The 16,699-nt window shown below is 41.9% G+C and overlaps 3 protein-coding genes across 3 annotated transcripts in view; 2 read left to right on the forward strand and 1 right to left on the reverse strand.

Moving 5' to 3' along the window:
* The window catches only part of LOC139922295 (uncharacterized), a 114,157-nt gene extending 109,351 nt beyond the window's left edge, over positions 1-4,806 (forward strand). The window contains exons 2-6 of the mRNA XM_071912775.2: positions 865-1,223; positions 1,616-1,722; positions 2,281-2,352; positions 2,841-2,987; positions 3,265-4,806. Coding sequence (XP_071768876.1) covers positions 1,211-1,223; positions 1,616-1,722; positions 2,281-2,352; positions 2,841-2,987; positions 3,265-3,621 — 696 coding nt within the window. The 5' untranslated portion in view covers positions 865-1,210 and the 3' untranslated portion in view covers positions 3,622-4,806. The remainder of the gene's footprint in view (positions 1-864; positions 1,224-1,615; positions 1,723-2,280; positions 2,353-2,840; positions 2,988-3,264) is intronic.
* Positions 4,807-5,852: 1,046 nt separating this feature from the next.
* On the forward strand, positions 5,853-10,829 carry grwd1 (glutamate-rich WD repeat containing 1). Its single transcript, XM_071912763.2, has 7 exons — positions 5,853-6,066; positions 6,209-6,326; positions 7,545-7,707; positions 7,875-8,085; positions 8,722-8,867; positions 9,398-9,589; positions 10,128-10,829. Exons 1-7 carry the CDS (start codon positions 5,853-5,855, stop codon positions 10,434-10,436), a joined length of 1,353 nt encoding a protein of 450 aa, XP_071768864.2. The 3' UTR covers positions 10,437-10,829.
* A 78-nt stretch (positions 10,830-10,907) lies between these two features.
* cdc42ep5 (CDC42 effector protein (Rho GTPase binding) 5) lies at positions 10,908-14,773 on the reverse strand. The gene is made up of 2 exons (XM_071912771.2): positions 14,624-14,773; positions 10,908-13,203 (listed from the first exon to the last, which is right to left on the reverse strand). Exon 2 carries the CDS (start codon positions 13,199-13,201, stop codon positions 12,260-12,262), a length of 942 nt encoding a protein of 313 aa, XP_071768872.2. The 5' UTR covers positions 13,202-13,203; positions 14,624-14,773; the 3' UTR covers positions 10,908-12,259.
* Positions 14,774-16,699: the final 1,926 nt, after the last annotated feature.

A 16,699-nucleotide genomic window follows, 5' to 3' on the forward strand; every position in this document is an offset into this window, starting at 1 on the left:
AGACGGGGCATCTGGAAACGGCACTGCTTCTTTTGGCCTGTTTACAAAGCACATGTTCAAGAACAAGTCCTGTGTGACTCAAGGAAATAACTGTGTGCTTCCTTCCTTTATTGATCAACTCCTCTTCCGAATTGCACATGGTGACGCAACACAACCTGACATGACAGGACAAAACATAGTGGAGAGGATGACAGTTGCTCACCAAGTGAGACATCATCATCAGACCCTCCACCCCACTGGATCATATTTTCACAGTAATTACTAAAGATAACTCGCAGTCAGTGAATGACTTGCAGGTTTTGTCATGCAGTGTTACAATTTAATTTGTCTTTTTTTTTTTAAAGATAATTCTTGATTTATGAAAATCCCTTGTCATGTGATGATTAGTCAGGACGGGTATTGCATACTGGCTCTGGAGGGAAAAGGCAAGTGGATCCACAAGCACAGAGGTGTGGGGGAGAGTAGAAATGAAAAACATACGCTCCAACTGCATGACTAAGCCTCCTCGGGCCTGGTTTGGAGGGGGAGGATGGGGGTAGGGGGTGGGGGTCAGGGAATGAGAGGGAGCAGGGGGAGGGGGCTGGGTCAGTCAATAGTGAGGTAAAACGTGTGGTAGTGGGAGGGGCTGAGACTTAAAGGGAGCAGACAGCAATCCAGTGTTAATAGCAAGCACTTTCACTTTGAGCCCAGCCTCTGTCTGAGTAAGGATACACAGAGTGCCCAGAGGGAGGGAGAGGGAAGAGCAGGCCTGTGTCTCTCTCGCTCTATCCATTAACCAGTTTCGAGGGAGAAAGGAGTGATTCAAATTAGGCAGGGCAGGAAAATTCTGGGTCAACAGGAACAGAGAAAGGGAAAAAGAAAGAGATATATTTTGTTAAAAAAAAAAGCTGCGGCAGGGAGAGACTGCAGCCAGTCAGGCTTAAGTGGGAAAATCCAAAGTGAGAGCAGCATTGCGTGTCAGGATAAAGGGGGTTGTATTTGGAAAGTACCAAAGGAACACAAAAGGAAGAATTTTGAAAGAGATGTCAACAAGAAGACTGGAGACTGAGCAGTGAAGGAAAAGACAGCAACGCTCTCTGTGTCAAAGACCTCAAGAAACCACAGAAGAGGAAACTTTGCCTTTCACAGACTGATACTGAAAACCTCTCTGCAGAGTGACTGCTCTCAACAAGAGAAATGGAGAAATGTCCATTCTTAGAAAGATAAAAGGATGTCACTGCCAGGTGAGAAACATTAACTTTGTGCATATTAAGACATTTTTGACAAACTTTGTTTTGCAAATCTATGGAAAAATAATTGAATAACGGAACTGATTATTAGATTGTCCAGTTTAATAATCAGTAAATTAAACACATTTTTTTTGACAAGCTTGTCTTGTTAACATTGAATTTCCAGTGCGTTAACATTCATTATATTGGAGTTGGGTCAGCAACAGGCTCTGTTTATATAGTTCCTGCACAAATAGCTAATTGAAGCAGGAAATGAGGTGATGTTTCTTAGTATGTATGCCTTTTGAACGTACCGTGCAAACCACAGAAAGTTTCCACCAATTAATCTGAATCTCTCTCCACCTCTTTCTCCTCCCCCTTCCTTTCTCTCACTGTCTCCCAAACAGTTTTGCTGTTGCTATCATTCTTGACTGTCCAATGTGGTGGATGTGACTTTGACTGGGAAGGTGTCAAAAACATTAAAACAACTATCGACTCTAACCCAACTGGATTTGTAAGTTTAACACTGATTTTACTTGGCCCTCTTCCCACCTTGACTGACTGTGTGTACAGAGTCAATCATTCATTGTTTCTAAAGTGTAGAGGATCCTGTGTGTAAGAGTAAGAGTGTTATCATGTTGTCACCCAAAGAGTTAAGTTACCTTCTATCCTTTAAAAAGTATCATCACTTTTATTGATTGTGCAATCAATGATTTTGTAAGTGGTGGTCAAAGGGTGGAGGTGTAGTTTTCAAACAAAACTCTTCATATCTTTAAGCATCTTTGAGTATCTAGAAAAATGTATTATTAAGGAGATTTAATTGACCAAATGAACAAAGTTTCATACCTTGACCCTTACAGTCAAACATTACTGTTCACCATTCACATGCCCAGTAACACAAGGTCAAGGGGATCAAACAGTGTACTATTGTTTCACCTTTGTAGTTAAATTGCTCCTTAATTCCTTCATAATTTACCAGTCATGCATTGTTCTTTTCAAACTCACAGTGTAATTTACCTATTTCTTCATCTATCAGTTTATTCACATCTTTGTCTCTGTTTTTTCCTTCTAGCGGACAGTATTTCCTAAAGATTACTATGTTGTGCACCACTACAAACAAGGCATGCTGTGTGACACTGATCCGGTGAGTTGTTGCATCATTTACAAAGGAAAAATAAGGATTATATATACATACAATAAATGGGTCATAAATCTTAAGTCTTACAGTATTTTTCCACATCAAACTTGTCCTGTGAGACATTTTAGTGTTTTTTAACAGGATGGCCATTAGCTTTCACCTAATCTTCATGGAGTTTTTAAATACCAGATGATCAAGGCTCCGTGTGAGCCCTTGCTCTGTGTACCCACAGTTAATCTCATCGATCTGAGATTATGTTCTCTTTTCTGAAAACATATCTTCCTTCCAAGTTGTCTTGGGTTTCATCTGTCAGTGGTTGAGTGATGTGATCCTTGTCATGATTTGTCAGAGGTGTTGTGCATGATAAAGTGTTGCTTCTTGCTACTTTTATTACAACTTTTTTGCTTTGACAACAGATACTGAAGTATTTAATGCCAATAAAGCTCATTAGAATATTATTTTGAATTTTGATTTGGTTCTTTCTTTCCCTCCAGTGTTGTGTGTTTCCCGCTGCAGTTGTCCTCTTGGATTCCTGGCATGTGCTTCTCAGAAACCTGTACAACGAACACTTAAATCAGTCCTTCATCTTCGATCTAAAGCAAACACTGGATAAAATTATAAAGAGGAACAAACATACAGAGGTATGAATTTAAAAAAAAACATGTTGTTTAATAGACAAGGTAACCAATGGCCAGAACTATCTCACATTGCTTGTCATGTGATTGTTTACTGCATTCATGACCCTGTTGGAATCATTATTCAATTTATTATGTGAACTTAAGTAAAGTACATTCATCTGGGACATGTATTTGTTTTCCTGTAGACAGATCTTATGACCTGAAACCTCTCTCTTACTGTCTAGTGCAACTCCATACAGACTGTTTACTCTAACTTCTCTTCTCTCCTCCTTTCTCACAGAGGTTCCAGGAGGAGACGGATCTCTCCAGCCTCCCATCAATCCTGTCCTCTCCAGAGGATCTGCTCAGTTTCACCTCAGAGATTTTCTCTAGGTGGCTAAAGGTTGGGTGCTCACCCTCGATTGAAACATGCTCCCTCCCCACTCTGCCCCCCTCCTCTGCTGAGAGGGAAGAGCTCGCCCCGTCCAGAGCCAGACTCTTGACCACCCGGTCTGTCAGCGGGTCGGAGGAAGGACAGAGGGAGAACATGTTGGACATTACACAACCGCCGGTCAACGGTGGTCCGCTATCCTTATCCTTTCCTGCTTCCGTCTGGAGCACTCTGCTATTTAGACTTTATTGGTGGTTGTTGCCATAGTTACTAAAATGGATCTCTTAGATGATGCACACAAAATGCAAAAACATTTTCTGGCACTGAATGATTGTTTCTCACATGGTCTTTGTATTGTAATGCCATAAGCTTTGTTAATATGAAGTGACATGCACAGGTTGCATTAACTGTCCAAAGGTAGTTAAAATAGTTGAGCTCACTTCACACCAGTGCTCTGTAACAGCTGATATCACACTTATAAACTCATAACCATCCTGTCTAGAGCAAGCCACGAGCTCCAGCTAGCTATGCTCTTTTATGGGGGTCATCCCTATGTTCCCTCAGCCCTATGTTCCCTCAGCCCTATGTGTTTAGGCAAGGAGCTCGTATGGTTGAGGTTAGGGTTAGGGTTGCTTGAGGTCGAGTGGTTCCAGGGCAGATGAGGTGGTTGGGTTGAGGCATGAGGTCACTGAGGTTAAGGTTAGAGCAAGCTTGCGGTCAAGGCTGTCAGAAGGTAAGTTGGGATAGGGTTGAGGGAACATAGGGCTGAGGGAACATAGACACGCTCCCCTCTTTATGCTAACAAGTGTTAAAATGCTGGGCGAGCCTCTGCACATAAGCCATGTCTATTTGATGTGAAATTCATCACTGTTTACAAGGAATGCTTAAATGTCAGATATTTTTGTCCATATACGTTTACTTTTGTACATAATTGTAAATTAAAGCCATTTAGATACAAACATTGTCAGTTGCTTTTTAACTTGTTTTAGTTGGTGTAAGGGTTATCTGGGAAATACTATCCCCAGTGTAGCAACTGTTATTTTGGTTCTTTGCTGTTTGTTCAATAAGAAGACTTTCAGACTCATATTTTGTTCTGCTGAAGTAGTTAATATTTTATTTGTTTGAGACATTACAGTGATAAGACATGGTTTGTAAGGCAGAGTCAGGGGAAGCAGTTTGTGTAGTAGTCGACATGAGGTCAACTATAAATCATCACTGCTAGCTCATTCCGAGTCATTCCAACCGAGCGAATAATTAATTACTATGGTGTAACTCTGATATGTGTATAACAGCCTGTAAGATAAAGCGCAGATGAAAGAGGAATGCACTTGAACGGGGCTCCAGACCGTCGTGCCTCACGGTGCCTGCTGCTATCACGCTCTTCATGAAAAATAAAGAGCACACTTTAGTGTTCATACTTGCCCCTGCATGTACACACCCACGCATGTCATTTGCACCATTATCCTCAATGGGCCCTCTCTGCTGTTTCATAATCCATAAAATACTAAGCATATGTATTGTTGAGTTGTTTTCCAAGGAATCTTACATTGTTTTGGCCCCTAGCGATCGACTTTTGGATTTCACCTACTGAGGTTTTACTGGCCTTTTTTCCAGGGGATTTAGCCTTAATGTAAAATGTCTGTGATTTACAGTAGGTCACATAAGGTAAAGAGGAGATATGGGAGTATAGGTCAAACATGAAATACAGCGTGAATAAAAATGACAAAGAATTACATCATCCTCCCCAGAGAAAACAAGGGAAGGGAACGCAGAAAACAAAAGTTAATCTAAAAACGACTTAAAGTGTACCATTCTTCTGGGCTGCACATTTGTATGCAAGGTTTTTTTTTTTTTCTTTTTCGTCACAAAACCACAAAGACATGTTGTGCCCGCTGCGTCGTATCAGACTAATTTGCAGTACCTGTCACTGAAGCACGCTACAACATTCAGGCTGCCCACCAGTCTATACTGTTCATTGCCAGTTCTGAGGCGGGCTGCCAAACTCCCTGTTCCTCATTACTGGGACAAGGTTTACTGACCCCAGTGTCAGTGCCAGGCCAGGCTCTGTGTGACAAGTCCTTACAATACATTAGGGCACATCAGGACCTGCACAAGTATAGAGTCAGTCGTAACTTTGAATGCATGCTTGTGCTCAGTCTGCATGCACCAAAACCAAAAAAAAGCAGTCCTTCATACCATCTAATTACTGACACCAGTGAAGAAAATGACTCATGCATCCCCTTAGATTCTGCAATGCCACCCTTCCATGAATATTCAAGTTTAGAAATCATTATTGTTGTGTGGATTTCCGAGGCAAATGCTTTCAAATAGAGCCTGATCTTTACTGGCAATGTGGTTGGATGAGCCAGAGGGGCCAGCTGAATTCCCGTAAACGGGGGGGAGCGAGGGGGACGCGGGGCAGCATGGGAGGGGTGTGGAGGAGGTTTTAAACCACGTGCCGAGTATAGCGGAAGTAAGCAAACTCTGCCTCTCTCAAGATGTCTGCGCCCGGGGAAGACACGTTTGCCGAGGAAGGAGGGGAGATGGAGGAGATGGACGAAGCCGGCAGCGACGAGGAAGAAATGGAGGAAGAGGGGGTGGATGGAGAGGGGGAGAGCAAAGTGTACGTGCCCGGTATGCAGCCGCTTCAGCCGGGAGAGGAGCTGGAGATGGACCGGTCGGCTTACCGCATGTACCACGAGTGCCAAACAGGCGAGTTGACCCAAACTTCAGCACAGTTAACGCCAAAAGTGTAACTATACTGCAGCACTGTCTATATAGAAATGAACCAATCTGTTTATTGCTGCTGTCATCCGAGACTTATCGCTGTCTCGCGTGTGTTGTGTCTGTCCAGGTGCTCCGTGTTTGAGCTTCGACATAATAAAAGATGGAAATGGAGAAGGAAGGGAGCAGTTCCCCTTGTCCATGTTGCTGTGTGCCGGGACACAGGCTGACACCGCGCTCAGCAATAGGTAAGCTGCACAGTGGCAGTTAGGGAGTACTGCTGGGATGGTAATTACACTGTGGCACCACCATGTATTTTGGTAGCTTGGAGACAAAGTAATTGTAACCTACCTGTTGTCCAAAGGGTTCACTCTAATAGAGGCACGCACACTCCAATATTTCACAGTCAACAGCCTTTTGTTCATGCACAATATGTTGCAGCTATTCTGAGACTGGACTTAGCTTTCTTACAGTGTGCGTCATGTCAGTTTTATATTTATTATTTTCAATAGGTTTAAAAAAAAACAAAAAAAAACAGTGTCATAGACTTCCTACACGCAATAAAAAAGAAAGAAACAAAAAAAAAGATAATTAAACATAATCAGAAACAATAAAACAATTTCAGTGGTATCAAAAGTACACTGGTCATGTCATGTGCAAAAGAAAAAAAAGTGCCTGGAAGTAATGAGATAAAATAGCACTTTATTGATCCCCTTGTGGAAATTCAGGTGCCACAGCAGAAGAAGTAAAGTATGTCAAGTACAGGTAATAAAGAAATAAAGGAAATAGCTATTAACATAGAATAAAGGTAGTAAACCTAATATACATGAGTTGCCGATTTTTAGAAATACAGGTTATTATTCTCTGAATAGGAGCGTCAGCTAAATGCCTGAAATGCAAAACTGTGAAGGCGTTAAGGATTCAGTCAGGTTTCAGCCTGGAGCAGCTTTCCTTCTGCATCTCTGCTGTAGTATGGAACCTGTTAAACAGCATGGCTCGTTTATTGCAGAAGGTGCCAGTGGTGGAGGCCAGAATTGGACATGACTAATCATGTAAAATAAACAGCAAATTGTTTTGGAAGTGTAAAAGGGTTGAGGCGTAAACCACAGTGCATGTGGCTTGAATTTGTAGCGCAGGTTCAATATTTTCTGTTGTCATCCACATAGTATGGGAAGGTTCCTTTCAAAGTATAATCAGTTACTGATTACCTTTTTTTTAAAAAGAGTATAAAAAATTACCTTTTTCTAAAACTCTGCACCTCATTACTTCCAGGTTCTTTGGATTACTTGGCATCCTAATTACTAATGATGCATACAATGACTCCTACAACTCTTAACTATCCTCTGCAAACTTTGTAATACAATTTCTTCAGGTTATTCACCACTCTGAAATAATGGAATCAGAGAGTTGGGCTACTTGCACCATATGTCCTCTTATATGCATTTTTATTTTTTACCTTCTCTTAGACTTCTTGTCATACGCATGCATAACCTTCATGGAACAGAGAAAGAGAAAGAGGGGGACGAGAGCAGTGAAGGAGAGAGTGATGAAGATGAGGAGGATGAAGATAAGAAGCCACAGATGGAACTGGCCATGATGCCTCACTATGGAGGAATTAACAGAGTCAGAGTATGTCGTGTACCATTTCTATGCAAACATTTTTTAAAATATATATATCCCTCTCTGTGTCCACTGTCCTATAAAATATCAAAACCAGCTTGCAGAAGCTATATTTTCCTAAGTTTCTAAATTATGTGGACTGTTTTTTTTTGTTGTCTTTCTTTCTTTACTTTCAGGTGACCCAACGCGGAGAGCAGTCATTGGCTGCTGTCTGGTCAGAGAAGGGACAGGTAGAAATATTTGATCTCCGACTTCAGATGGAGGCCGTCCACAGTTCTGCCGCCATGACGGCTTTCATCAAGCAGCAGAAGGAAGCCACGGCCCTCTTCAGTTTCTCGGGCCACATGACGGAAGGCTTTGCAATTGATTGGTCACCTAAAGTACCTGGTAAGTGAGTCTTTTTCTTGCATTGAAATTTGCAAAAGAGAGCGGTTTAAGACAATCTACTGAGAATTTCGAAGTTGGTTTACTCTACAATTCCAAAAGCAGTGAGTCAGTCTTTCCAGTAATCAATCCAAACCACAGAAATAAAATTCTTCGTTTTGTCACACTGATGCACGGCGTGGAGCAGCTGCACTGACTGTGTGGGAAAGTGACTTTGCGCATTCATATGTTCTTCATGTTTGTCTGAAACTTAGCATCAAAGTGAGCTTTATATTATGATAGCCTAATCTTTGGGAGATCTTCCTGTTTATTGACATATTCGCCTTGTTTATATTTTCTATTTAATTTTCTATGAAGCCGCACATTGGCATGATGTCAGCGATTGTGGGACAGGACAAACTCTTCTTTCTTTTCTGACTATGGAGAATAGAAGTGCTTGTACACGAATACTAGATCATTACTTTCTAAGGGCATGGGAATAAGATATTTAAAGCTTAAATTTAGCAGAATTAGCCTTAAGCATGTAGATGGCTCATATTTTACACAACTGTAAAAATTTTGATTTGAATGAGAAGTATAATACCGTAATGTGTTTAATGACACAGAGGCTAAAGTGTTATGCCTCTAATCTCTTAATAGGTCGTCTAGTCAGTGGTGATTGCAAAAAGAACATCCATGTGTGGGAGCCGCGGGAGGGAGGGACTTCATGGCAGATCGACCAGCGGCCTTTCAGCTCCCACAGCAAGTCCGTGGAGGATCTGCAGTGGTCTCCTACTGAAGCTACAGTATGTTTGTACAGTAATGGTAACACAGTGGGTCAAACTGATTGAAGTGCTCTGGTGGAGAGGTGGTGGTGGGGGGGGGGGGCTGCATGATTGGAAAGATTGAAGCTACCTTGACTTTAAAAACTCCACCTGTTAACACCAAAGTGCTGCGGTAACACAGTGTTATTGTAACATTTAATTCATGCATTGACTTAGACACTAAAGTTAGAAAATCACTGGCTGTACAGCACACCAACCTAGAGCTGGCCCATGCATACTGCATATTTGACCTCTACCGTACTGCCTGGTGTACGAGCGCACACTGTATTTCCTTATGCAGGGCTCTTGGGGACACAAACGAACAAACACAAAGAGCTCTTATACAGATGCTCCTCCCTCCCAAGCACCTAATAAAAAGACAGAATGTATTTTTTTACAAGTGGTAATAAGGTGAAGTTCCTTGTTTGGGAGGACCATAAAGACCAATCGGGCTTTGTTGTGTAAATATTTAATCTAGTATCTCAGATTTTATACACTCTCCTTTGCCCCAGGTTTTTGCTTCCTGCTCAGTGGATCAGTCGATCCGTATCTGGGATATTCGGGCCCCACCTAATTCCATGCTCTCAGCTAATGAAGCGCACACGTCAGATGTCAATGTCATCAGCTGGAACAGGAGTGAACCATTCATCCTGTCCGGAGGGGACGATGGCCTCCTGAAAGTGTGGGACCTTCGGCAGTTTCAGGTAAAACCAAATCAGTACCTTCATCTGTAGTTATTCAACTCATGATAGCCATACAGCCACTATATCAGCTTACTCTTGAATCATGAGTTATTACATGTTTGCTGTGTGACACTTGGAGTAAAGATCTACCTGTTGGATTGGTTTGTGTCGTCATAACCTTCCACAGCATTTCACCATCAGTGCTACAAGAAATAGTGCACAGCTCCTGAGTATGGGCAGTCATAGCTTCTTAAGCCCCACTTTGCTTTAATCATCTTTATTCTATCTTGTGCCTGTTGCTCAATAGTGTGATTACTGCAGTTGTTGCCTCCCTGCCAACACAGGAATGTTTTTTTATTTTTCACCAAAACATGAAAACACTCCTAGACCCTGGCAGTTGCTTGTCTCTACTTGTGGAAAAAGAGGCAGAGCATGTTTTCCTGCAGTGCTAATTTTAGGATTGTTACTATAGAGGCCAGCGTAACAGAAAACTGCCCAGCTGCTGTATGTGAAGAATGTCTGTCACCTCTGAGCGCTCTTGTTTGACCTGTCCCTCTAGTCCGGGCGGCCGGTGGCGAACTTCAAGCAGCACAGCGCTCCCGTCACCTCCGTGGAGTGGAACCCCGTGGACTCCAGCGTGTTCGCTGCCTCGGGAGCGGACGACGTCGTCAGCCAATGGGATCTCTCGGTGGAGTCGTGTGATGTGGGTGCGAGGGCAGAGGGGGTGAAGGACCTGCCCCCCCAGCTGCTGTTCCTGCACCAGGGGCAGTCAGAGGTGAAGGAGATTCACTGGCACCCGCAGGTACCTGGTGTGATGATCTCCACTGCTCTGTCAGGATTCAACTTGTTCAGGACAATATCTGTGTAGTGTGTGTGTGTGTGTGTGTGTGTGTGTGTGTGTGTGTGTGTGTGTGTGTGTGTGTGTGTGTGTGTGTGTGTGTGTGTGTGTGTGTGTGTGTGTGTGTGTGCTTGAGAGAAACGGATGGTTGTGCCAATGTACATGAGTACATATTTGATGTGTATGTGTAGTAAATCCATATATGTTGCATCATTATGGAGCTTGTATTAATGTACATAAACAACACAGTAGGTAATTTCTTCTTTTGACATGTAATGGTCAACGTAGGCCCCATGTTGGGTTACAATCTTTCCTAGTGATCTTCCAATCTGTATGGTTTACAGATGATTGAACTATTTTATGCATTTGTAATTGCATGCTTAAAATAAAACTATTTTCAAACCGTAGTTCTGTATTCTTTACTCTCCTTGACTTCATACTACTGTTTTTTAGGAGAGAATGTAGTCTGCTCGATTTGTATTTTCTTTATTTATAATGTAAGAAAGCAGAGGATTTCTTCATGTCCAGAGGCCAGACCTGGGAATCACATCCTCGCCTTCACAGATTCACACTGAAGTGTTATTCTGTTCGCCAGCTTTGCGCAAGAGTCTTTTTCAGAAAATGATTAAAGTCAAAGCCAAGCATGGTGATCAAGTTCATCTCCCAATTACATTGTTTTATTGTTTTCATTGTAATCTTTATAAACCCACAGGATAGCATGTAGGGAAACAAAGGCAAAACACTTTTCTAACACAGAAAGATGTTTAAACCCGCGTTTTCAACAGATCAAACTAATGAGCATAATGTTTTCTCCCCTTTTACAGCATTGTTTAACAATTTGTTCCAAAAGAGACATTATATAAGCAAAGGCATGTACAAAAATACACTGTTGGTCCTGATCTACAATCTGACAATGATCTGTAAATAAAAGATTGTCTTAGCATTCATAGTAGCTCAACCCCACAGCCCAAAAGAAATGAAAAAGTAAGAGCTTTGGCAACTATAGTAACAAACAATAAAAAATAACCGCAACTGAAAACAGATGGGCAGTTATAAACAGATAGACAGACGAATAAAACAGGTTTGATTTGATCCGATCCAGAGGTTTTCATACTGCACATCAACAGATTTGGAATGTGAGAAGTTCACAGTCATTTATGATACACAGGATACCTTTATTTTTTTACAATATTTCTGGTCTGGGGACCATTTGATTGTAAAGCTAGTCAAATGCATTGAACATCAAGTGATGACATGGAGATTGTAATAAACATGCAATATGAAAAATAACTATTACGACAATGCTATAGGACAGAGTACAATAATGTAAGTATACAGCTCCCTTTAAGGCACCATGATATAAAAACTCAATAATAAACATTATCACCTATTGTATGCACTTTAGATGACGAAAACATCTGACATAATATCATAATAACATAAAAAATATCAATATAAGCATCATTCATTTAGCCTGAATTAAACTTTCCACTGAGCATCAGTTTCATAGCAAACCTTCCAGGTGCATGAAATGAATCAAAGTGCTACAAACCTTTCACTGTAATTCTCAACCTAAGCAATATTTTGCTTCTTTCTGGTCCAAATGACAAAGTCTGTTACAAATCTGTTACCCATGTAGATAAAATATAAAGAAGTCTTTTCCAGTTGAGGAACTTCGTCTATGAACTGTATAGCTTTCATTCTAAGTCTTGAAATGTCCAGTTTGCATTCTGAAATATTCTGTGTAAATCTCCCTTTCAAATGACACTAGACTGATGAACTAAAGAAAATAAACTGCAATTGATTTACTTGACAGCAAAGATCTGTTTTCATGGGCAAACCATGCCTATCCCCTATAGACCGATCTCATCATCAAACTCATCCTCAAATGTGTAGCCCCTTCCACAATCTCCCGCCTCCTCCTCCTCCTCGGAGTCAGTCTCTGAATGGCAGTTGTCAACCCTCCTCCTGTCCAATGAGGTGACTCCTTCATACTCTGAGCTATGTGATGAGGCAGGACTAGGTGGCATATCCTCTTTGTGATTAGTGAACTCTGCTTCACCTCCTCCTACCAGGTTGTCGCCCCTCTCGCTCTCGCCCGCTGTTGGGCTGCGACACTCCAACTCTTCCTCATCCTGGAAGTCAAAGCCCTGACCTTCCTCCTCCTCGGACGCCTGGCGAATGATCTCCTCTCGCTTATCGCTGAATCTCACTTTTGGTCGTAACCCCTTTGGCTTGATCCCATTCCCATCTGTTATCCTGCCGTCTCCCATCTGGTTTCCATCCATCCCAACCGAGTTCTTCTCGTTCAACTCATTCTGCACACTCACGGACATCTCCTCCATCAAACCTTTTCCCTGCTTCGTTTCCACTGTGGCCGCACCGTTAGTGGGAGCAAACACCTCTTCCTCGTTGGTGTTTGTCCACTCAGAGTCAAGTCCCAGTCCATCCATCACACCCAGAACATCCCCCAGGATAGACGGGCCCAGATCCAGGTCCAGGTCGAACGAAGACACGGACTCAGAGTGCTGCAGATCATTGTCCTGTGGGCTTCCCAAGCCGTCTGTTTTAAGATCGCTGTGGTTGACTGGCATCTCAGAGTCAGCAGCTGGCGGCATCCCAGGAGCGCCGAGGTCAGAGCTGGCCGGGCTTGGGCCGTGAGTGGACAGGAAGGAGGTGTCACCGAAGGCGTCGCCTCCCCTCCCAATGTGCATGGTGTGGCGGAAGTCACCCAGCGGGGCTGAGATCATGGTAGGGTCCAGGCGAGGGGCCCGGGATGACTTGTGCAGTGGCATGACTGGAGACAGAGCAGAGGGCAAGATAGAGAGAGGATGAATGGTAATTTATTTAAGTCAGCATAGATTTGAATGAGAGATGTAAAACACAGAGCAAAAGAGGTTACATAACACAAAAACTGGGAAGAGAGCGAAGAGAGTGAAAGACGAGAGCACAAGAGGCATGTCAGGCTGGAACATGTATGTGTATCATAACATGGTGGCAGGCATCTGTAGGCTACTCACTAGTATTTTCACATTAGATAATTAAGAACTTAAACAGGCCAAATGCTACTTCAAGGCTATAATGACAGCCGAAAAGCATCTACACACCTGAGCTGACAACAGTCACAATGAAACACAACACCAGAATATCTGTATAGTTCTGGATTATTTTGAAAGCAAAAAACGCAGCATAAAAAACACTAAATGCTATATTCACTAACCAATGAAATTTCACTGAAAAAGCCACTGGCCCTCTTGGTGACCCCGTCAGCCAGTAGAAACTATCAGAATCTGTTCAGCAGGGACAGACTTTGTTGGGCCTCTGTTGTTGAGTGACCTTCTAAAACAAGCCAGCATAAAAACTTCACCATGTTGTGCAAGATTGTGGGAAACCAACGAGTCTTTTGGCACCGGCGCTGCCGTGAGGGCCATGCTGGGACTTGTACGTGAGACACACGCATGCAGCGTTAGCACATACTTGTCTCTGGATTCCTACCCCGAGGGAGCACGCGAAGGAAAACAAGACACTAACTTTCTCTTCAAAAAGCTGAATCAATAATACCGAAGCCCCCGTGTTGTGCCGTCTAGGTAGGCATATGTATCATTTGCTATCAGCATGACCAAATTATTTCTGTAGAGGCCTATAATCGGTGTGTATGGATCAATAAACATTTTGATGTTGACACCGCATTAGCCTGACGCACTTTTCATTACAATAATGATCAATTATTCAGTAATTATCAAGTAGTAGCCTATTTTAACCCCCAAAAACCTGAGCTGACTTGAAGCATAAGACAGCAGTCCTAACACTGATTTCTTCATCAACTCGGCATCATATATTGCAGTAGGCTATATAAATTTGAGAAAACATGCCAAGAGAGAGAGAGAGCGAGTGTGTGTGTGTGTGTGTGTGTGTGTGTGTGTGTGTGTGAGAGAGAGAGAGAGAGAGAGAGAGGGGGGAGGGAGGGGGGGTCAATACATATCACCCCCCCCCCACACACACACACACACACACACGTCATCCCATCTATTAATTTGAGGAAATATTATGTTAGCCTATATGAATAATAGATTCTATAAGTTCTATTAGGAGCGCGCGGGGCTAACAGCTTATTGGAGTGAGCAATGAGAGGAAAGGCTGTAAATGTCTCCTAACTGCTTATCAAGCAGGCTACCTGGGTGAGCGTTACCAAAACATTGAAAGTATGGAAAACTTACTTTAAAGTGTATACTCTGGTTTTTGGCTGGCTCCCTCCTCAGTATCCAAATTTTCATCTGGCTTTTTTTTTTTTTGCTTTAGCTTCCCTCTCGACTTTTTCCTCGCTCTTTTTCTCGCCGTCGTTTGTCTGTGTGAATTTTCTTTTCTTTTTTTTTTCCTAAGGGATGGGCATGGGGTAAGGAAGTGACGCGAACAGTTATTAGGGAGTGAGTGTTGGATGAAAGTTGTAGCTGTCGGTAGGAGTTAGAGTCAAACCACAGTTTTAATTATAGCGAGACAAAAGTAGCAACTCTCCGCAGACTGCTTTTAAAGAGAGAATATTAAAGATATTTTTAATAGAGAATATTAAACATAGATATTAAGAGATGTTAAAATTGTGAGCCAAAGTTCATCAAGCTCTATTGAGAATACAGATGACTAAATCTATCTCTAGAAATGTCTTGAGATAGTTTTTAACTTTGTTACTTTCGTGGTAACAATGATGTTTAAGATGTGCTCAATCACAGATATTATGTTATTATGGAAATATGATAGGCCTATAATACAGCTGCGGGTGGCTGAAGCCTCATTGGGCTGAACTCACACTCTATATATTAAAGACTCTTCTTCAAAGTAGTTTTCAGTCTACGGTTAAGCATAATGGCACACCAGGAAACCAGACAAATTCTGTGCATCACACAGAACTTATTACGATGGGTTTGACTTGAAACTCACTGCAATTATGTAGTCTTTCATGGAATGTAGTCAGTAAAGTCAGCCCTCATGCTGCACCACTTAGTTGACAACAGCAGTTGTTTTTTTTGTCCTTTGAAGGGTGTGACTGTGGGGCAGAATTAACTCATAATTAACTTCTCATTCATTCGCTCATACTGCCAGTAAGTCAGAGATCCTCTTGAAAGAAGACTGCGGAAAAAACGGGAATCTGGGTCATCAGATTTCAGCAGAACAGTAGAGCTGCTTTAAGGAACCCACCTCATTCAATTTCCTCCCATGGGTTAGAAAAACAGAACAGCCATTACCAAACCCAAGGTATTCATACAATGGAGCAGGGTAGTGAGTCATTGTTTGTGAGATCCTCTCACACATGCTCGACATATTTGTGTGATGATGTACCAAGACGAAAGACTAGAAGTGTAACAAATTAGATACACTCAGCAGGCACATAATATAGTGTGGGAAATAGACTGGAAATTATATATTTATATCTGTTACAATACCTGTCTCAGCACCTGAGGTAGTGTGAATTTAAAAATGTTCCCTCATAGATCATATGAAGGCATTGGGCAGTTATTATTCAGTTTTATTTATTTGCCAGTTACACATCCTGAAATCAGATGATGTCATAAATACAACTTTCTTGCATTTTATTGAAACCGAGGAGGAAGACATACTGACTTCTCACCCAACATGATGGTAACAGGCTATAGGATAAAATGTGAAGGACTCTGCCTGACAGGAAATGACTCTCTCTCTCTCTCTCTCTCTCTCTCTCTCTCTCTCTCTCTCTCTCTCTCTCTCTCTCTCTCTCTCTCTCAAATACAAATAAGCTCTATAAGAGATTTCTTACATAGCCAAAGCATTGAAATAGTAACACAACAGCAACACATTTATTTTCAATTAAAAAAAGGGTATAGAATGGCCTACAAATATAAGGCCTGAGAAGTAAACTAAATAAAACATAAAATGGCATGACACATAGTACAATAGTGAGGAATAAAATTAACTTATACATATATATATATATATATATATATATATATATAGATATAGATATAGATATAGATATGAGCTTCAGTCCCTTTGCTGTCCTATAAAGGTTATGACAAGCAGCCACATATTTTGCTGCCAAAATTGATAGGCCAACCTGTTGATTCCCCTGATAGAACTAAGTTTCTGAAGATCTGTTAATGTGTCAAATTCATAATGTTTAGAAATATTTTTGGGGAAGAAGATTGCTCTTATCTCTTTCTCTCTCTGTCACCCCCCCCCACACACACACACACACACACACACACACACACACATCCTGCAGCTGTGTGATGGATGTGAGTAGGCCTGTGGAACTAGTACGTCAT

Source organism: Centroberyx gerrardi, chromosome 12, assembly GCF_048128805.1.
Source record: "Centroberyx gerrardi isolate f3 chromosome 12, fCenGer3.hap1.cur.20231027, whole genome shotgun sequence".
Lineage (NCBI taxonomy): Eukaryota > Metazoa > Chordata > Actinopteri > Beryciformes > Berycidae > Centroberyx > Centroberyx gerrardi.